At 36.1% G+C, this 20,214-nt stretch overlaps 1 protein-coding gene across 3 annotated transcripts in view; it reads right to left on the reverse strand.

The window, feature by feature from the left end:
• LOC149073033 (ral GTPase-activating protein subunit alpha-2) overlaps positions 1 to 20,214 on the reverse strand; it is a 405,837-nt gene that overhangs the window by 381,500 nt on the left and 4,123 nt on the right. For all 3 annotated transcript variants that reach the window (XM_089246694.1, XM_089246695.1, XM_089246693.1), the window contains exons 2-5: positions 17,605 to 17,715; positions 11,800 to 11,852; positions 7,777 to 7,878; positions 7,239 to 7,497 (exon numbers count right to left, since the gene is read on the reverse strand). In XM_089246694.1, coding sequence (XP_089102820.1) covers positions 7,239 to 7,497; positions 7,777 to 7,878; positions 11,800 to 11,852; positions 17,605 to 17,715 — 525 coding nt within the window. The remainder of the gene's footprint in view (positions 1 to 7,238; positions 7,498 to 7,776; positions 7,879 to 11,799; positions 11,853 to 17,604; positions 17,716 to 20,214) is intronic.

The following is a 20,214-nucleotide window of genomic DNA, read 5'->3' on the forward strand; positions in this document are numbered from 1 at the left end:
CCAGAACAATTTTCAATTTGTTTGTGTGTGTGTGTTCACACTATAAATTCACTAAATATTCTCTCATGAAAAATCTAGCATGGGACCCACCAAAGATCACAGTCTAGGACCCCTGCCACAGGATGTAAAACCCATGGTGTAAACATTGGGTATTCTAGCACTAACTGTTTCTACTGAAAGGATCAAGCACTCCAGCATTAATTCAAAAATCTGCATTTCACGCATAAAGCTCTAGCCAAAAACATGCAGGTATAAAACATTTTAGACAGCTTTAGCAGAGAAGTATACCATGATCCTGGAGGAGCTCAGGGGGGCCGAATATAAATCTTTTTGCACATGATTCAATTTGTTGCACAAACTCATATCCTTAATTTTTGCATTCATTTTTATAATTTCAAGACATTTCATGAAGCTCCATAGCATTTGAGCAAATTTTTAATCTTTATTTATTTTTATTGATAAAGTTAGAGCCCTCCATGGGTTCTTAAGGGAACAAAAATAAAATAAAATTGAATATACTGAAGACAGCTAAGACACTTCAAAGCCAGTACCCATCTCCAAGTCTGGTTTTTTACGTCTTAATTTTAACTATTGTACAGTTGCTGTAATTTCCAAATGTTTTATCTAAGAAAAAGATGTATATACTTAGTGGTTAATACATATAAAAAGTTTTTGTGTGAATCGTAATATTCAATTGAGCAGGGAGAAGTTTTTGAGAAATTATAAAAAAATCAGTAATGAAGTAAATGAAATTATATAAAAAATATCATTGTCAAAGAAACACCAACGAAAACAACAGTATGTTTCTGTGCTTGAAAAAGAGGTATAAAGGTCCAATTTTATATCAAACGTTTCCTTCTTCCGCTACTTTTTCACAAACTTTCATGATATTGGCTATGGTCTTTCTTTCTGAAGGATGAACAGTCAATCTTCTTGAAAACATCTTGAAAATGACAAATTTCAAAATGCACAAAGAATTATTTTATACACTGAACTCGAGGTTCAAAGTGCATGTTTGCTACTAACAAAACAGTGAAAACAACTTGGCGACACAAAACAATTTGTGCCAAGACAGCATACTAGCAACTCAGGGAAGAATTATCTTCCTTTTTTCGCTCAAATTGAAATAGACCCTGTCTACAGGGAGGAGTTTTCAAAAACATTTCTTGTGGTTGTACCACTGTGCATCCACCATTTTTATCTAATTCTATCAAAACTATCATTTTTTTGTTGATTGAAAAATGTTTTCTCTTCAAATGACCCACCATTCTCTGCTTCTTAAGAGCACACAAACTCGAAGTAACTTCATTTCTTTACTGAAATCTAAACATGCGGACAGCACAATGTTTTACAGTATTGCAGGGCTCCCACTCAAAAAATTAGAAAAAGTAGGCTAAAAAGTAGGACAGAGTAGGGTATCCCTTTAGACACAATAATCACAGCATAATAAAAAAATCCCTAAAAAAATTTTTTTTTATAGAAACATTTCATTATACTATAATATTTACTCGAGCCACGGCAAAATGACAAAAATGACAATTACAGAAACAATTTTTTACCAAAACACATATAATTATTTTCTGTCTCTCTTCACAATATGAATTAAATTCTTTTTTTTGGAATCTTCCACAATCCAGTCTGTGAACTCTCTTCGACAAGTATTATTGTATTCACAAAATTTTAGCATTTTAGTGGAAACTTCATTTGAATGTATTGAAAATCTGCAAAATTATGATATATTTTCACAAATAATATTGCTTGAATGGGGTTAGCCTAAGAGACGTCATTCGTGAGGTTAGAAAACATATTTTTTCTCAAAAAGTTTTTGAGATATGTACATGAAACTTTGCATGGTCAACAAGCATGGTAGAAGCAATGAACAAAAAATAATAATTGGAATCCGAGATGATGGGTTGCATTTCAGTATCTAGTTGAATGATTTGAAATCGGAATGATCCAGTCTTATTTCGATGAATTTTGTGTTGTGAGCCAGAATAAACATATTAACAGTCAAAAAACCATTATTTTTTTTCTCCAGTATTTTACTTTATATATTTAGGAGAAATTTAAAATAAAAGTTGTTTTGGTAACTGCTGTGCCTCTGGTCTAAAAATATGTTTGAAAAATTGTATTTTTTCTAGCGAAAAATTCCACAAAAACAAAATTTACATAATTTTTTTGCATGTAAATTTCAAATGTAAGTGTATGAATTATTTTTATTCATATTCTGTATGTTTTTGTGAACACTTTAGTGAAAATTTCACTTGAATATATTGAAAATTGAAAAAGTTATAATTCATTTTCTCAAACAATGCCGCTTAAAAATTGAGCCTCAGAAAAGTCATCTACATCAGTTTTTGATAAATTTCAACATTTTTTTTCTCAAAAAGTTTTAGAGATATTCAAATAATATTTCACACGGTTAATAAGGATGGTAAATGCAACAAATAAAAAAAAAATCATTGAAATCTGAGACTATGGGTGTCATGGCTGGGTGATTTGACATGGAATGATGGAATGACCCGAGTGTCTTGTGGACGATGTGAACTAATACGCAAATACCTGGACATAGCAATGAAAGCATTCTATTTTATTGTCTCATTGTAATGTCTGAGAGAAAAGGCTGACTGTGATAATTATTTGTAAAAATTTTATACTAATAATTAATAGTTAATGGAATGAATAATTACAGTTTAACTAAAGTCTTGTTCCATTCATTATCGTCATTCATTCAATGATCACTGGGGTTAAATTGATAAAGAACCGGGGAATGTAAGACCTACATTGCAGAGTATGCAAGATTTTCTCGGAAGTGGGGAGGATTTCCATTTTTTTTTCTGATGGGGGTGTTACATTATTCCCTGCAAAATAACACTATAATCTGGGCTAAAAGGTGGAGACCCTTGCGTATTCTAAAGCACATTCTAAATAGCTTTATTTTCTCCTTTACTCAAAAGGAACAGATTCATACTCTGCTTTTTTTTTTATTGTCTCTAAAGAAAAGTTGAAGGTCAAATCCTGGGAAGTCAAATTTTCAGATTGTTATTTTGAGTGATGAGAAATAAAAAAAATAAATAAAGGATAGTGAGATAGACACCTTTTTTTTAGCCCAAGGTATCAAGGAAACAGATATTTTCCGGATATTATGCTGAGGTGAACTCGGAAAGAAGTCATAGTGTCTCCGCTGGGACTTGAACCTAGGCCCTCTTGCATACTGAACAAGCATGCTAACATCTACACCACTGGAAACACAAACTTGCTTTCCTTATTTCAAGCACTGTGGAGTAAGGTGCTGAAGTAGAGATATTAGCAGCCTCTCTTAACTTTGTTAAATGGCCCCCAGTTGGGACGGTAAAGAGAGAGAGACAGCTTTTTCTCAGACCAATATATCAAGGAAACAGACTCACGCCACAGTGTGTGAAATAAGGAAGGCAGGATCATGTCTTCAGTGGTGTAGATGGTAGCATGCTAGCCCGGTATGCAAGAGCGTCTGGGTTCAAGTCTCAGCGGAGACAAGATGACTTTTCTTTATGAGTTCACACCAGCATAATATCCAGAAAACATATGTTTTCTTGATATCTTGGGCTGAGAAAAAGCCGTTCACCTCTCTCTACTGTCCCAACTGGGGGCCATTTCCTGAAGCTAAGAGAGGCTACTAATGCTTTTACTTTAGCGCCTCAAGCCACGGTGCCTGAAATAAAGAAGGCAGAGGTTCATGTCTCCAGTGGTGTAGATAAGAGGTCTCCAACCTTTCTCCAGTCACAAGCACTGCTTGTACCCATCATCAAAAGAAGAGCACTCTAAGGGTGAGTCTGGCATACGAATGCATGAAATCAAGATGATTTCAGTTCTTGAATGCAATTAGTACAAGGTGTTCAATTGGAACGTTGATCAAGTGCTTGCGAGCACAAAATCTGACACGAGCATTGAGCACTCTGGGTACTTCAGGGAGCACTGTGGTACTTGCGAGCAATGGGCTGAAGATGCCTGGCTTAGACCTTGATTGGTGTGAGCCGGGGTTTCACTGTGTAATAATAACTCAGCAAACATTTAATAGCCCCCTCTGCACTCACTGTCAATCTCCGGAAACTTCAATCCAGTTCAAACTTCAATTTTTTTTTTCACCGAACCCTCTTCACGAGACATCTATCAATGTTTTATGCTGCTTCTCCTCTTCTCAATTGTTGGTGCAATTTCATGGGTTCCAATCTTCAAGATACTATTATTTGTTTGGAAAAATTCATCTCTCATCAGTAAAAGATTTGATTAACTTATTTATGATTTTGGGGTCTTTTCAGTCCATGCTGGGACTACACCTAATAAACATGTCCCCCCCCCCCCACATCATTGAACAGTGCCGCCAGGATGAAATCTTTAGCAGGCGCCCTAACTAGGCTGAGGTGACAAGGGCACTGCCCCGGAGCCCCAAGCCAAATAGGGGGGGGGGCAAAAAAAATTTACATGTTTTGCATAACCACCACCCTTTCAAGAAGGCCCCCAAGGAAAAGTCTGCCCCAGGGCCCCAACCCAAACTTGGTCTTTTATAGTGAATTTAAAGCATGAAAAAAACAAAAATGATAGTAATTGTCACGGGCCCAGGACTGGAGTCCTGTCTCCCCCTTGTGGAGATCATGCTCATATCTCACAAAAATGATCTAGCATCATCCCCAGATCTGAAAACTCCATATTTTTCAATCCCATACCATCCCTATTTTGTTTTGTAGCAAGTTACTACTTCATTTTGTTCTTTTAACTCTTTTAACATTTTTTTTTCTTTTTCTATTCTCCCAGTCAGGGAATGGTCATTGCAGCCGACAGCCCTGCACAATTCAATCGGAATCTTAGCAAACCACCTTCATCAAATAACTATGCCGATTATATGAGCTTTTAAGCCCATGGAGCAATGAATAAATGGTAGTTTTTTACCTCCTTAGTTTAAGCCACAGAGGTCTTCAACGTTTTCCCAGTTGCGAGCATTGCCTGTTCCAACACCATATATAGCAGAAGGCCTCCGCACGAAGCTCATGACATCACTGAAGCTGATCATCTCACCTATAACCATTGGATAAACTACAAAAATGGGTAAAGATGGTGCATGCAATTGGTCTGCTACATCCAATGGCTATAGGTGAGATGACCTTCTTCAGAGACGTCAGGAGCAGCTTCGGGAGAGGCCTTATGCTATAGATGATGTTGCCTGTACCCATCATAAAAAGAAGAGCATTATTAGGGCAAGTTCAACATACAAATGCATGAAATGATGATGATTTAAATCATTGAATGCAATTCCCCTAACATGTTTAATTGGAACATTGATCAAGTGTTTACAAGCATGAAATTGGACGAGAGCATTGAGCACACCGGGCACTTCAGGGTGCACTGTGGAGCTCGCGGAGCAATGGGTTGAAGATGCCTGGTGTAGATGGTAGTATGCTTGCCTGATATGCAACAATAGGGTCTGGGTTTGAGTCCCAGTGGAGATAAGATGACTTTTCTTACCAAGTTCATCTCAGAATCATATCCAGAAAATGTTTCTTTGATATCTTGGGCTGAGAAAAAGCCATCTACCTCTCTCTCTCTACTGTCCCAACAGGGGGGTCATTTCCTGCTGAAGTTGAGATGCTACTAATGCCTCTACTTCAGCGCCTCATGCCACAGTACATGAAATAAGGAAGACAGAGGGTCATGCCTCCAGTGGTGTAGATGGTAGTATGCAAGAGGGCTTGGGTTCGAGTCACGGTGGAGACAAGATGACTTTTCTTTCCGAGTTCACCTCAGTATAATATCCAGAAAAAATATATATATGTTTTCTAAATAAAGGAAAGTTTTTAAAAAATTGTGATATCAAGGGTTTTTATTCATTAAATATGGATTTGACTTGGGTAAAATAGGGGTATGAATAAAATGTACCGATAGATTGTGCTGCACCCATGAATCATCTCACTCTATTCACATCAATATGTTGTTTGTTATGTTTTGCTAAGAGATTGAAACCCAAAACTTCATGTTCCACATGAGATCAGAGTTTATTGGTTGCAATACTGTGAATGCGATACATAATGTATACATTTGAATTAGCCAAATTCGCAATATGACCACTGCCAAAACATTCTTAAAGCAACCAAAAAGTAGAAGTCACAAGAGTTAAGATCAGGTGAATCTGGTGGGCAAGCTGTTGGAGAATAACAGCTAATGATCCCATTATTTTCAAAATGGTTCAGAAGAGGCTTTACTGGTGCTATAATGTAGTTTAATCTTTCATAAAATTTGTCTACCCACAAACTGACACTGTTGAAATGCCGGAATGATGTGGTGAAAATAAATTAGTATCACTGGCTAGTGGTGGTACAGATAATAAGACCTACAGGACCTATCTCCTTGAAAAAGTATGAACAACAATAAATGCTGCTCTGAAAACACAACAGATAGTGATCTTTGCAGAATGAAAGTGTAATGGTTGCAGAAGGAAGAGATTCTTGTTCACCCATATTCTGCAGTTTTATGTATTGACAGCACCTTGCAGATAGCAATGGGCTTCGATTTCACACAAAATGTTTATTTTGCTCTAGCTGACTATTAGTTCAATTCTGCAAGCATTTCCCCACGTTTGAGTACAGAGACATATATGGGTACATTTAAAAGTTTTTTTTCCCTTCCCCAAACAAAATTCCAATGCTTTGGGAGTATTCATGTGGGTCGTAGGAGTGTTTAAGTCATTCTTACCACTGATTTAAAATCATAACTTTAATTATAATCTCCCTGTATATTATAGTTAGATGAAATAGGTCTGAGATCTGAGTTTCCCCACCAGCAATGAGTTAAGAGCTGTATTTTGTTATTTTGTGCAAAAATCCATGAATATGTATAGTGTGATGCCTTCTTTTTCTTGATTATACATTTATCATATAAATTTTATAGGCGCAGAACAAATCAGTTTTTTACCCTACTCTGTGTTAAAGATAAAGGTCACACTCTCACTTGACAATGATTGGACACACACTAATTTCTTCATTATGAAGAGATTATGTAAAGTGAAAAAGTTAATAAAAATTGAATATTTGTCAGAACATGACAAATATTAAATTTTCATAATAACTTGGATATCAAATTTATGTGCAATAAACACAAAAGATACAGGTTTGTTAACATTAGCATCCTACTAATTTGCATAACTATGACAATACTGACTTTTTTTAAATTTGATAAAAAAAAATTAAAAAAAACATCATACAACAGACCAGTATCTGGACTTTCAACTGGTGTAGAAGCATAAAATGTGGAATTATCTTGGTAGGTATCTGCTCCTGGTGTTGATGCTTGGACTCTACTGAAAAATCCATGGCCCTGATTGGTATTTTGCATTGCCAAGTAAGGGTTAGGTATACTTGGTACTAAACCCGGAACTAAAGATGCAAAAATATTATCAAGCTCTGTGGGTGCATTGTCGCCTAGCACTTGGTACCATAAAAGGAACAGGCTTATCCCTTCCTTGCGCAGCTGCAGAATATAAAAAAAAAGAACCACTTAAATATACAATGCTTATATCAAAATTGAAGAAAATTTTCTTTTTACCATAAGCTAATACATATATCTTGAATTTAAAAAAAATTAAGTATAGATACAGAAAAATTCAGCTAATAAATTTATTTGATCCCATAAGTTTTTTATTCTGCAAGAAATGAAAAATAATTTGATTGTTTTTTTTTAAACTTTAAAGTAATATTCAAGATTCAGACAATTAAATGAAAAAAAGAGAAAGAAACATAACACACAGACTTTAATGGAATTTCCACAGTGTAGAAATTTTTTCATGATCCTCCCCAAGCTGTGACATTGCCATCTTCTATGCAATAACTCAGGCAATAAAATCAGAAGTTTCTGAAAGGAAATAGTTATTTTAAAAAAAACAAAAAAACACATTATTCCATTGAAAATGTACACAGCAAAACTACAATGCAGTGAAACCTATCTAAGATGGAAACCTGTCTTGAACGGAATAGAAAAATAGTCTCGTGGATAATTAATGTTTTTTTTTCAATTATGGGTAACTTCTTTAAGATGGAAACTGTCTAACATAGAAACAGAAGGCATATTTAATCAATTTTTAGATGGAAAAACCTGCTGAAACAAAGAATTTTTGGACAAGTGCAAGTTTTTGTCCTTTGCATGGGAGGAAGTTGTACTAATCGATCTTTAGTTAAAAAACTCTTTCACTTTTTGGAAAAAGATGAATGCTTATTATCTATCTGAACTGGTGCTGGAAGTAAGAAATTGCGCTTGGGTGGAAGTGGATTTATATTCAAAATTTAGCATAAGTCAGTTTAATATTTCATTTACGATGGAAATGGTGGCTTTTGTTTGAAAACACTCCTTTTTTCTTGGAAAAATGTTGGTAATTTCCATTTAAACTAGTTCCATAGGTAGGGAGACAGAATTATTGTTCACAATTTAACGATACCATATTTTGGCTACTGCAGAGTTATTATTATATAGCGGAACCCAGGCTAGCACCAATTAAGATCTAAGGTCCAAGGTTTTCATTCAGTGTAGAGATAGCCACCAGTTGCAAGGAACACAAATTGAATTTGAATACAAAAATTGAGTTCATAGAGGCAAAAAAAAAGCAAAATTTAAGTGTTACAGAACCTTTCTTTTACAAACGTTATTGGTTGTTGATCTCATTATCACTATTTTTAAGTAGGTACAAAATTTCTCAATTTTTTTATTTTATATAAATATTAAAATATATTTTATTTTTGATAGAACTGTTCATTCTATTGCTATTCCGGAGAATGGTTTATATTGAAGTTTAACTATTAGGGCATTAATTATGAAATTTCAAATGTATAGTAATTTGAAGCAGCAAACATGAAAAAATGCAAAATAATAGTATGTGCATGTGTCTGTTTAATACTCGTTGGTTTATAGAAGTTGGGGTGTTCTCAAAATTTAAGTTTCGCAAAACGACAGAAATAAATCACTGCATATTTTATGGGTATCTTTTTTCAGCCACCTTATTGGACAATTTTCTGCTGTGGCCTTTAGGGTCATTCAAGTATTACATCAGTATCGATGGAGGGAGAAGGGGGTTTCCAATTTGCTGATTTTTGATTACGAGGGGGGGGGAGGGAGGGTTTGGATGATGCTTATTTCATTAACCCCCCTTTATAAAAAAATATGAAATATTCTTAATGACATCTTACTCAGTGCACCAAAAACAAGAAAAACCTTTTGATAGTTTGTGGTCACCTGTGTGAACTAACATTCTCCTTATTTATAAGTGCCCTACAGAGCCACTTTAGTAATCTCTAAATGTTTTGCGGATCCAAGTGCTCTGGAACTGTGTCACAAATCACTCGAGTGATCTGTAATTATGCCGCGGATCACTTAAGTGTGATAACTGAACACTCAGTAATCTGAGAATGGGCTGCGGGTAACTTGAGTGATGTAGAACCACACTGGGTGTCACTTAAGTGCTTTAAAACTGTCACATGTCACTCAAGGGATCTCTTTAAATATGCCATGGATCCCTTAAATGTTCTGGAACTGAGTCACAGGTCAGTTAAGTGATCTGTGAATGTTCCACGGGCCTACTTGAGTGATCTGTGAATGTTTCACGGGCCTACTTGAGTGATCTGAAAATGTGCCATGGGCCGCTTAAATGCTCTGGAATTGTGCCACAGCTCACTTAAGCAATTTGTAAATATGCCACTTAAGTCATTTTCACAAAATTAGGTTTGGAGGGTAGGCCACATTTGGTCCACAAGACAAGGGTTTATCATATATGGCTTAGAGGGTGGGGCACAATGAATTTCGTAAAAAGAAATTTTGAGTTCTTCAAAATTTTGCATTAAAAAAATTGATTGGGGGGGGGGCGCATAGGTTTCTGCGACAAGTGAGAAACCGTTCAACTTGTCGGTTGACTCAACAACTGGGGTATCTACAGCATTTCATGACAATGTGGATTATCCTATATAGGTCAAACTAAACGTGCCCCAAAATACCGTTTAAATGAGCATAGAAGATATGTAACCAGCCAAGACTTTAACCACTCATCCATAGCCCAACACTGCTGGTCCTTTGACTATAAATTTGACTTCTCTGCAGCCAAAATCACTCAAAAATGCCCATCACCGTCTGACTTGGACTTCGAGTCATTTCACATAAAAAAAAACGCAAACCTGTTGGTCAACGACCTAACCAGCACACCACCCTTCTCAAAAATCTGGCAACAGTTTCTACAATAATTATTCTTCTCTATCAGCATCACTATCACATTCTTGTTTTGCGATTGGCTCCGCCATTTTTCTTTTTTTTTCTGTTCTCCTCTACTCTTGTTGCTGGTTCATTTTGATTTCGATTCTTTTGTCTACAACAGCGAGTAACTCCCACTATAAGGAGTTTTTATAATATTTTCCTTATTTCTGCTACTGATGAAGGAACTTCATATAGTTCCGAAGCGAATATAGCAGTGGTTCCTTTTGCAATTTTGGGTCTACTAATGTCGCTCGTTCAATTGTATTAATCTGTTCTATGTTTGTCTTGTCAACATTTTTGTTAATATTCTGACAAGAACTAATCAGGTGTCAAACTTGTGATACCCATAAACATTGTTTGGTACAGTAGGTGAGTATCTTATCAACAGAACTACAGGGGGGAACGGCAAATTCTAGGAAAGAACATTTCATACTGTGCATCGCACAGGCTCTATCGACCACTGTCAATTTTAGCCATTGCCACGGATGAGGGAAGCTGAGAGGTAACGATAGGAAGGAACAATAGTTCTTATTCATTATAAAATCATCAAATTTTGCCATGGTGGTGAGGGGACCGGACAAACCTCCCTTACGAAAATCCTAGTTATGGCCCTTGCTACAGTGCCCCTAATTTATCACAATATATAGAATATATATTATATAGTATAATATTGTAACATAAAATTTAAATTTCAAATTTATTCCACCTACAGATGTTACACAAGTATAGGAATTGCTCATAGTTGCATGGATAATATATACATACTTGGATGTAGGTAGGATAAGGGAGAAAAAGATCATAGTATGATCAGATGAGCTCCCTCCCCGAGTGAAACAAACAATAGCAACAGCATAATACATTAACTAAAAATGTTTATTGTGATCACACACATATATGCAATACTCTCATATATATGTAGTCACACATATATACAAGAGGTTAGTGTGTCAGTAATAAATGTTGTTTCAATTTGTTCCTAAACATGGGGAGACTATTTATGAGTGTCAAGGATTGTGGTAGGCTATTCCAAGTTCTGGGTCCAAAAGAATTTACATTATTGTAGAAAATGTTAGTTCTGGCATGGGCTGGTATCAGATGAGTATGAGATCTAGTGCTATAATGAGAAGAGAGTCTTGGGGTTATAATGGGATTACTTGTGTTGTCATGGAATTTAATTGCTTTGAACATGAGAATGGAAATAAAATACTCATATAGAAGCGAGACTGGCAGTATATTATACGTGAAAAAGGATTGGTCAATTGAAATGGTTTTGTTATGTGTAATTATATGTAAAAATCTCCTCTGCAGAACACAAAGTTTATTTATATTGCTATCAGTGGTCCTGCCCCAGACCAGGTGACAGTAAGAGAGACACAAGAGAATCATGGTATATACATTATTGTTATCACATACAATTATTCATACAACAGCCTCCTGCTAATACCTGGATATTACGAAGATAAATAATTCTCTGTGTGGTTGAACAGCACACAGCAAAAACAATGAGTAAAATGACTTTAAAACAAAAACTATTCAATATACCTCAAGTATGAACTTCACCACATCTAATTCTTCACGGTGAGTTCTATGATGAGCTGAAAGCAAATTAAAAAACACATATTTTAACATAAAAAAGAAAACAAATTATTGACAGAGTAGATTTAATACAGACCTACAATTTATTGATGATTCTGAACGGCAGCATTCAACATTTTGCTTTATTTTTTACAGAGGTTAGTGGATTAATTTTATACAGCCATTAACCCTTCGACCGTTACGCATATTCAAATAAAATCTTCTGAATCGGGCACACGATTTTACCAAAATCCTTTGAAAAACGGCAGGGCCTCTTGAGGTAAGATGATGCCTAGTTGTCAACAGTAGGGTGCCGGATTTTCACTGACAGGATTCCTCCCACCGCAACAATAAGGCCAAAGGTATGAATAGGTCTTTTGTAAGTTGACGATAATAGCCTTACTGAGTGTAAAAGGCCCATGAAATTCAGGGAATAAGTTTTCCGTCAGTGAAAATTCTTCTTTCCTCCTGTTTCTTTGACTTCACACAAAATGATTCCCATTTATAGTGATTATAAAAATTACAGCAATATCAAAATCTGCTATACTTTGATATTCACATACATTTGATTAAAAATAATTAATTACGTATCACTATTGATACATCTGATATGAATTCGTATACAAAAATGTATAAACAATAGCTATAATTTTCCGTAATAGAGTGGTGTCACATTTAACTTTTACAGTGAATTTTTAGCTCCAATCAGTGGCCAATTCTAGGTCTCACGGCCTATCCGACAATTTTTCTTTAGTACTATAGCTTCGATGATTCTAACGAACTTTTATGAAAATGTTTACACCCCAGAATGTGGATTAGTGTCCAACCTTGGGGTCCCTTATGATTCTCATGATTTTTTTCCCATGCCATAAATTCCCTTTGAAAGGGGCTCCGAGCGCGGGGCATGCTGTCTTAAAACCACGAGCCCAACCAGTCAAGGCCCAGAGGCCTGGAGTGCAGACGGAAGGGGGGGGGGGCAAAGATAAAATCAGGTTAAAGTTTTCGAAAGTAAACACGTAGAGGGCCCACGATGCTCTTAAGGCGATCGTGCCTAGGGCCCTGCTTCAGGATAGGGGGGGGGGGGTATGCATTCAGAAGTAAAGTTGATTTTTCATAATTGAGTTTTATTCAATTTTTCAATCTCAGTAGGCTGATATGAAGCTTCTGTGTGTCGGTTTATACGAAAACTTTTTTTCTTTCTGGTCATCTTTCTAGAGAATTGAATATTTACAAGAAATTACAATACATTTTACTGAAGTTTAAATCAATATTATAATATGTAGCAAATGATTCTTATTTTTACATTCAAATCATTACTTTCGATAATGAAGTAAAATACATATATTTTTCATTTGTATGGAAAAATTCAAATCCATAAACAGAAACAAAAAAATCAATATGATATATGATATGCAATGGCCTTTGTGGCAATGCTCCTCAAACCGTGCGTCGCGACAAGATGGAAATATCGATAAATATCACCCTATTAATGCTTCGAAGTGATTCTTTTATGAATGCATATTACCTACTAAAATATCCCGGGGAGCCACAGATGAACCATGAGTGGGGCAAGGCAATTGCGAGTGACAAAAAAAATGTCCATCACTAATTTAGTTGATACAGTACTTTGATTTTTGTAGAACCACCTGAAAGTGCATAAATAAGCATTCAAGTTCGCCACTATGCCTTTGTGAGTCGCGATGAACTTTCGGAGAATGCTATATGAGTACGCATCCATTGTTTGTTTGTGTGGGATTGGGGGCGGGGGAGGTTGTGCCCACGAGAGGTAGTCATCAACGGATGTTTCGTTCAGGCATACATTCGTTAGCCATCGAAAAAGAATTGTGACTCGGTGAAAACGTTCTAGAAGAAAGACACACAAAACACATCTTGGTGTATGGGAGCCAACTGAATTAATATTCAATGAATAGAAAGGATTTGGTGGAAAATGAATCAATGAAACGAATCTGATGCTTGCATGCATATTACCGAAATTAACAAAGAAAACTATTATACGTTTCCACCTGTGGAGCAAAATATCTTTAGTACAGAACAATGCTGGGATTACCATTTACCCATTTTTGGTACAAAGTTTAGATACGCAAAGAATTCATGCTAAAAAGGCGTGTATCGATCGTCTTGAAAAAAAAAAAAGTGTCGGATTATCTTTGCCATGGTCAAAAGTTACCTGTTATCAGGACCCAAGAATCAAGAGCTCATTCAACACTCCCAAAGAAGAGGGTGGGTTGGTTATTTTGGGAGTGTTGGTTCAATACGGATGAAAGTATTTAGGGGAAGGGGGGGGGGCGAGCATAGAAATGAGTACGTATTCGTGAACAGTTTTGAAGAAAAAGGGGGAAGATATTTCTTTTCTTATCAAAAGTACGTTCATAAATGAGGACATACATGTCTATTACCGAGAATATAAGCATCGTATCGTTTTTCTCAGTTCGATTTTGTACTGTGTTTGCTAAAAGAAAACAAAAATGGGAGATATAATATGTGGCCCGACCAAAAATGAATAAGAAAATAATTTTTCAGAAGAAGAAAAATTAAATGAAAGAAATAATTTGCAGTTCTGTTGACGGGTAAAATAGGAATAAAAACCAATATAGGGATCGTAGTATACTATGTACTGTATTTAAAATTAAATTGAAAATCAAATCAAAAATTACGTAGTGACTATATGAATTGGGCAAAATGGTCCATGGATGTTCAAGATCAATTGTGAATATCGATCTCAACGATTTCCTGTTCCTGACATCAGCACATCAAGCATTGGCCAGGGATCTCCAGCCACTTTGCGAAATAGCCGGTCTAAGCCCGAATCATTTCTGAAATTCAGACGGACTTTGGCCAAAACTGTCGGCCCATTCGCGAAGTGGCCGGCTCCGTCTCAAATTGGCAGCGATTCAGGCTTTGACAGTAATATGTATATAGGTGTACTGCTTATAGATGGTTTTTCTAAAAAATCAACTGCATATATTAAACTTTTAATTTTTTCCCCCATCTCTTGGTCATTTTAAGTGTATGCATTATTTTGAATGGTAATTTTTTTTTTAAATACAAAAAAAAGTTATTTTTTACTCTCTCTCTCTCTCTGGTTCACATCAAATATTTCAACTTGTTTCGACACCTCTTATTATTTGATACCCTGTGCAATCGCACAGGTCGCACTGCCCTAAGACCGCCAATGGCCTTAAACTGTCCTGGTGGCCTTTGTATATCATTCACGATATTATATCGTCACCTTCACGTTATTGGCACAAAGGATCCGTGAAACACAAAAGATTTAGAACCCTGACTTATTTTATTTGTTTCAATTACACAGGACATGGTCTCAAAAAGGTTTAACACTAGCACACCAAACCTGAGTAAAGTTATTTTTAACTCAGTTTTGTAGCACATTAAAATATATTGTAAAATGCGTCTATAATAATAATATTGAAAGAATGTTTTTACTCTTCGCTGCTGACAACAAACGCACAGCTCTCATACCAACTGATAAGAAAATTCCATTTACTTTCAAGACTTGTTGTATAGACTTATGGATAAGTCAATGAATAGAAGAATTCAGTATGTACTTATAGGGGGTGTTTTTTACAATGTGTTCGATGGTTTCTGTGAAACGGTTTATCTACTACAGAGGTACACACCTATCTGACATTTTCTTTTTTTCTCTCTCAATACACGCCTAGTCATGTACAAATACGGCTGTACAAAACCTTCCCCACTTTAAAAGGATTCCAATTATCCAGATTATTCTTGGAATCAGCAAATTTCTTTCAGCACTGCACATATAACGTCGTTTTATAAACAGTGTTGTATAATATTAATTAATTGCATCTCTCAATATTCCTCATTCTCATATCATTTCGCTAAAATTAATGTTACTGTAAATAGAAAAAGTTAATTTGTTGTATCATTCCTTACTTCAAAGGCAAATTTTCGGTCTTGCGGGGCATATTAATTTTTATAGAGCATTTTCTACCAGTTTTTAGGTCATGAAAATCCTAGCCCTAGTTATAAGCATACTTGCCAACTACTACAGAATTTACGTAGTTTCTACGGATTTATACCACAAAATATGAAACTACTGTGAAAATCGTGAAAAATTACGGAAATATGGTTGTTTTAGAAACTTCTTTTGTTCAAGGATTTCCTTGAACTCCATTATCCTATCGTGTATAAAATGTCGTCACACAAAGACTGCACTTCCAAAGAATAAATATCAAATTAATAACACATCAAAAAGGTGCGGTTTACACTCAGATAACTTATCGTGCAGGCGGGTAACTGGGCTGGGGCGACCGGGACCGTCTCTGAACTTCCTCAGTGAGAGGTAACACATTACTATTATTATATTTTTTTATAACAAGCTGCAACACACACACATTCCCCCCCCCCTATATTTATTACCTCATATTATAAATTATAATGCAATTGTAATTTCTACAATGATACAGTAATATCCCAACTTACGCTACCACGAGTTGCGTGATTTTCTATGAAAAGTTGCATATTTCTGATATTCAAACATAATCTCGGGATTAATGTTGAGATAGTAGAATATATTAAGTAAAATTCAAGTAAGTGTTGTTTTATTCGATCAGAACACCATATGTAATGAAACTACATCGATTCCTGGGAGGCTGCAGTATATAAAGATGAAAAATTTGCAGCAATTTAGAAATTAAATCTCAAGGGTTTTATGATATCAGCCATTTTTCTGGTAAAAGTCATAATTTTCAACACACCCTGTAAAGCGGGTGGGGGCGGAGAGTTGAAAAGGGAGACAATTTTTAAGGTTCAAAAAAATTAAAAAGAATTTTTTTTCCCCATAACGTAATGCAAAAAACTTTTTTTTTTTTGCTAATTCATCATCATAGTGCACCCCCCCCCCCATGGAAAAAAATGCTAATTATGGACCTGATGAAAAAATGCTAATTACGGAAGATGAAACAAGTACGGTGTGACGGACCAGAGGTGTGCCAAAATGGATATTGTCGGTCTGGCCAAGTTTATGGCTGCAGCCCTGACTGAATTGATTATTTTTGAATACTTGAATGATTCTCGAACTCTCAAGAATCATTCAAGAAATATTATCAAAGAAGTATTACAATAAATATTACAATTATTCAAAAAATATTAATTTTACTAAAAGAAATTTTGATATTAATTTCTAAATAATGTTAATTTTAAAAGTTTAAAAATTTGAACTTGTCAGAACTATTACTGTATTTAACAAGTGCAATCAATTATATTACGATGTTTCCGAACTTCTTGGGGAATATTATAAAAAAGTGCTCTTCAAAAAATGAGTTTCTCAAACGCACAATATATAACCACATTTCAAAATAACACACTCACACAAGCAGAGATTTCGCTATTCAAGATAACTATAGTACATAATAGAGAACACTGTGTCCTTTATTCCCTTTATTCATGTCTGCTTGCTGTATTATGTGCCGGTGAAGAGCTTCCTACAATGAGATCAGCATTACTGAATGGCGAGGGAGGTGCTCGTTGCATGGGTGACAAGTCTCAGACAAAGCAGCTAGGGGAAGGCACTGGTCTGACCAGGACACATTGACGCATCCTTGCCCGTTTTTGAGAGAATTTTTTGGTCGCGTCAACAAGTCCTTGCCCGTTTTCGAAAGAATTTTTATGACGCATCAACACGTCTTCGACGGTTGAAGGGTTAATTCCACATATTTAAACTATTTCAAAATTTGGTTCTGATGTGTATATTATGCTCAAACGTCAACTTACCTCTTTGCTTCAGATTATTTTCAACAACAATAAAGGCATCATAAAAAATATAATAAATGTGACTGTAATTGTTTTGAAAAAACAACTTTGCCTCTGTGAAATCTGAATTTTCTGGAAAAAAAAAACAATCAATCCATCATTCTGATATAAAAATGGAAGTTTTTAGATTAGAGATTTAAAATTTTAAAATGAAAGTACAATCGTCCCTCTGTATTCACTGAGGTTACGTTCCAGAGTGATTGTGAATACGGAAAATCAGTGAATAACAAACCCTAAAATTTTGTTCTTTAGACATTTCATTTTTACAGTATCTGCTTGGCGTGGAAGAAATAGAGGTGGGAAGGGGGGATCCAGTGAGTTAAGGCTTTTTTTCTGGAAAGAACATGATAATGTCTGTTAGTCGTTTCCTCTAAATTCCAGTTAATTTGTTAGAGTATAGAGTAACAAGGCTTCTTTTACCAATTTTTCTACAAGTGAAAAATATACCACAAATGGGTCTATTTCATGTAAATAATCCATTGTAGATTTAAACTTATGAAGCTCTTTACTACGCTGCTCATAATAAACTTGCCGTCTAATTCTCAGGATTTGCAGATTAAATAACGACAGCAATAGTGTGCAAGTTATGGAATACATAATTTGCATAGGCAACATTTTTATTGCACCCACAGAGAAACAGGGCTTTCTGCTTGAGAGACATGTTGGTCCAAGGCTACATAGTAGCAGGTGTAGCTACAGCAACGGCCTTGTTTCTTGATATATTTGACTGTAGACTCATTGATGCCATAGAAACCGCAGCAATGAAGCTAATCTTTGTCAAAATTTTGAATTTTCCTTGCACGTTTTTCACTTTTAGAAACATTTAAACAAGTCTTGTATAAATATTTTCAGAAGCACCAGAAAAACCTTTAGGATGTATTTTTTTAACATTTATTTATAACACAAACAACTTATATTTTGTTTCGATATGAGAATTATTACCTTAACAATGTTTTCAACAAATTAAGGGAAAGAGACTGTGAATACGGAAAACCATGAATATGAAATCCACAAATACAGAGGGCTGACTGTGCTGTAAATATGACTAAACCATTTTTGCACACACACACAAGTAACTGTACCTACAAATAAAACCAGGGCAGTGGCATCACTATGCTGAGATCATTGTGTTCCCCACTTTCAGCAATTTTTTTTATGGGTCCTATATATATATATATATTTGTATACTACACATTTAGTGAGTAAAACCAAAAAATAATTAAATTCATCTTGCTCCCCCTTTCATGAATGAAATGCTATTTGCAGGTTCTGTATTCTTAGCTTGGTTAACCACTTCATGATCAAGGACATAATATTGCGTCCAAACAGCAGAGGAATAATTTCAAACAAGTGTTCTCTGTTTTCTTTTCTCTCTCCTCATCATCACGAAGCTTTGTTTTAATTTCTATTATCTATCTTTCTACTATATGAGTCATTCCCAACAAAATTGCACATTCCACATTTTTGAAATGAAAAATTCAAAATTGAATTTTCAAAATAAAATTGACCTCAAATTATAGCCAATGACTTGAGGTTTAATATTTTATAAATATTTTTCACTTTTATTTTGTAATAATATTTTTTTTGGGTTTTATGACTGACACGGTTACCCCTAATATTGATCCATGGCACAATGACAGCCCAGCGGTACGTCCATAACATCCTTCAGCCACATGTGTTGCCACTCATGGCAGGGCTCCCAGGAGCCATTTTTCAACAATCGCGGTGCCCATTACGTGTGCTGCCAATGACACCCACCCACCAACGCCTCCGTTTGGAGTGGTGTCGAGCACGACGGGATTGGACTGCAACGGAATGGAACCAGGTCGTCTTCAGCGACGAACGAAGATTCAACTTGAACCTCAAGGCGCAAATGCGAGCCGATCTCCCCGTTAAAAAGTCTCGCCACAGAGAGCAACAGTCCTACAACGGTAAATCATTCAACCATAACACTTCACTCATAGTTAGAAAAACTGGGGGCAGATGGCAGCACTACACATAACAAGCATTACACAGAAACAAACTTTACGTCAGGTTGCACTATACGTACACGCACATTCCCGCAGGTACCGATTCGTTGGGGGTTCCGCGGGGGGGGGGTGCATGTGTGGTGTAGCAGTAGTAGGTGGGGCCTCCAAAAAAAATGGCTCGGGGATCCATGATGTTCTTAAGTCAGCCACCTCGTTGGGCAATTTGCCTGTTGTGGCGTTGTATTTGTATTTGTATTGTATTGAGCAGCGATGACAATCGTGTTCGTGTGTGGAGGCTCCGTGGTGAACGCTTCAATCCTGCCTTCGCTTTACAGCGACACACCGCTCTCACAGCTGGTGTCATGGTATAGGGTGCCATTGCTTACGATACACGGTCACCCCTAATATTGATCCATGGCACAATGACAGCCCAGCGGTACGTCCATAACATCCTTCAGCCACATGTGTTGCCACTCATGGCAGGGCTCCCAGGAGCCATTTTTCAACAAGACAATGCTAGGCCACACACAGCAAGGATGTCACAAGACTGCCTCCGCCACATTACCACCCTTCCCTGGCCTGCTCTATCCCCAGATTTGTC

The sequence above is a fragment of the Pholcus phalangioides genome, unplaced genomic scaffold (assembly GCF_987345545.1).
Source record: "Pholcus phalangioides strain wild (caught in Gottingen) unplaced genomic scaffold, Ppha-v1.0 ptg000017l_1, whole genome shotgun sequence".
Taxonomy (NCBI): Eukaryota; Metazoa; Arthropoda; class Arachnida; order Araneae; family Pholcidae; genus Pholcus; species Pholcus phalangioides.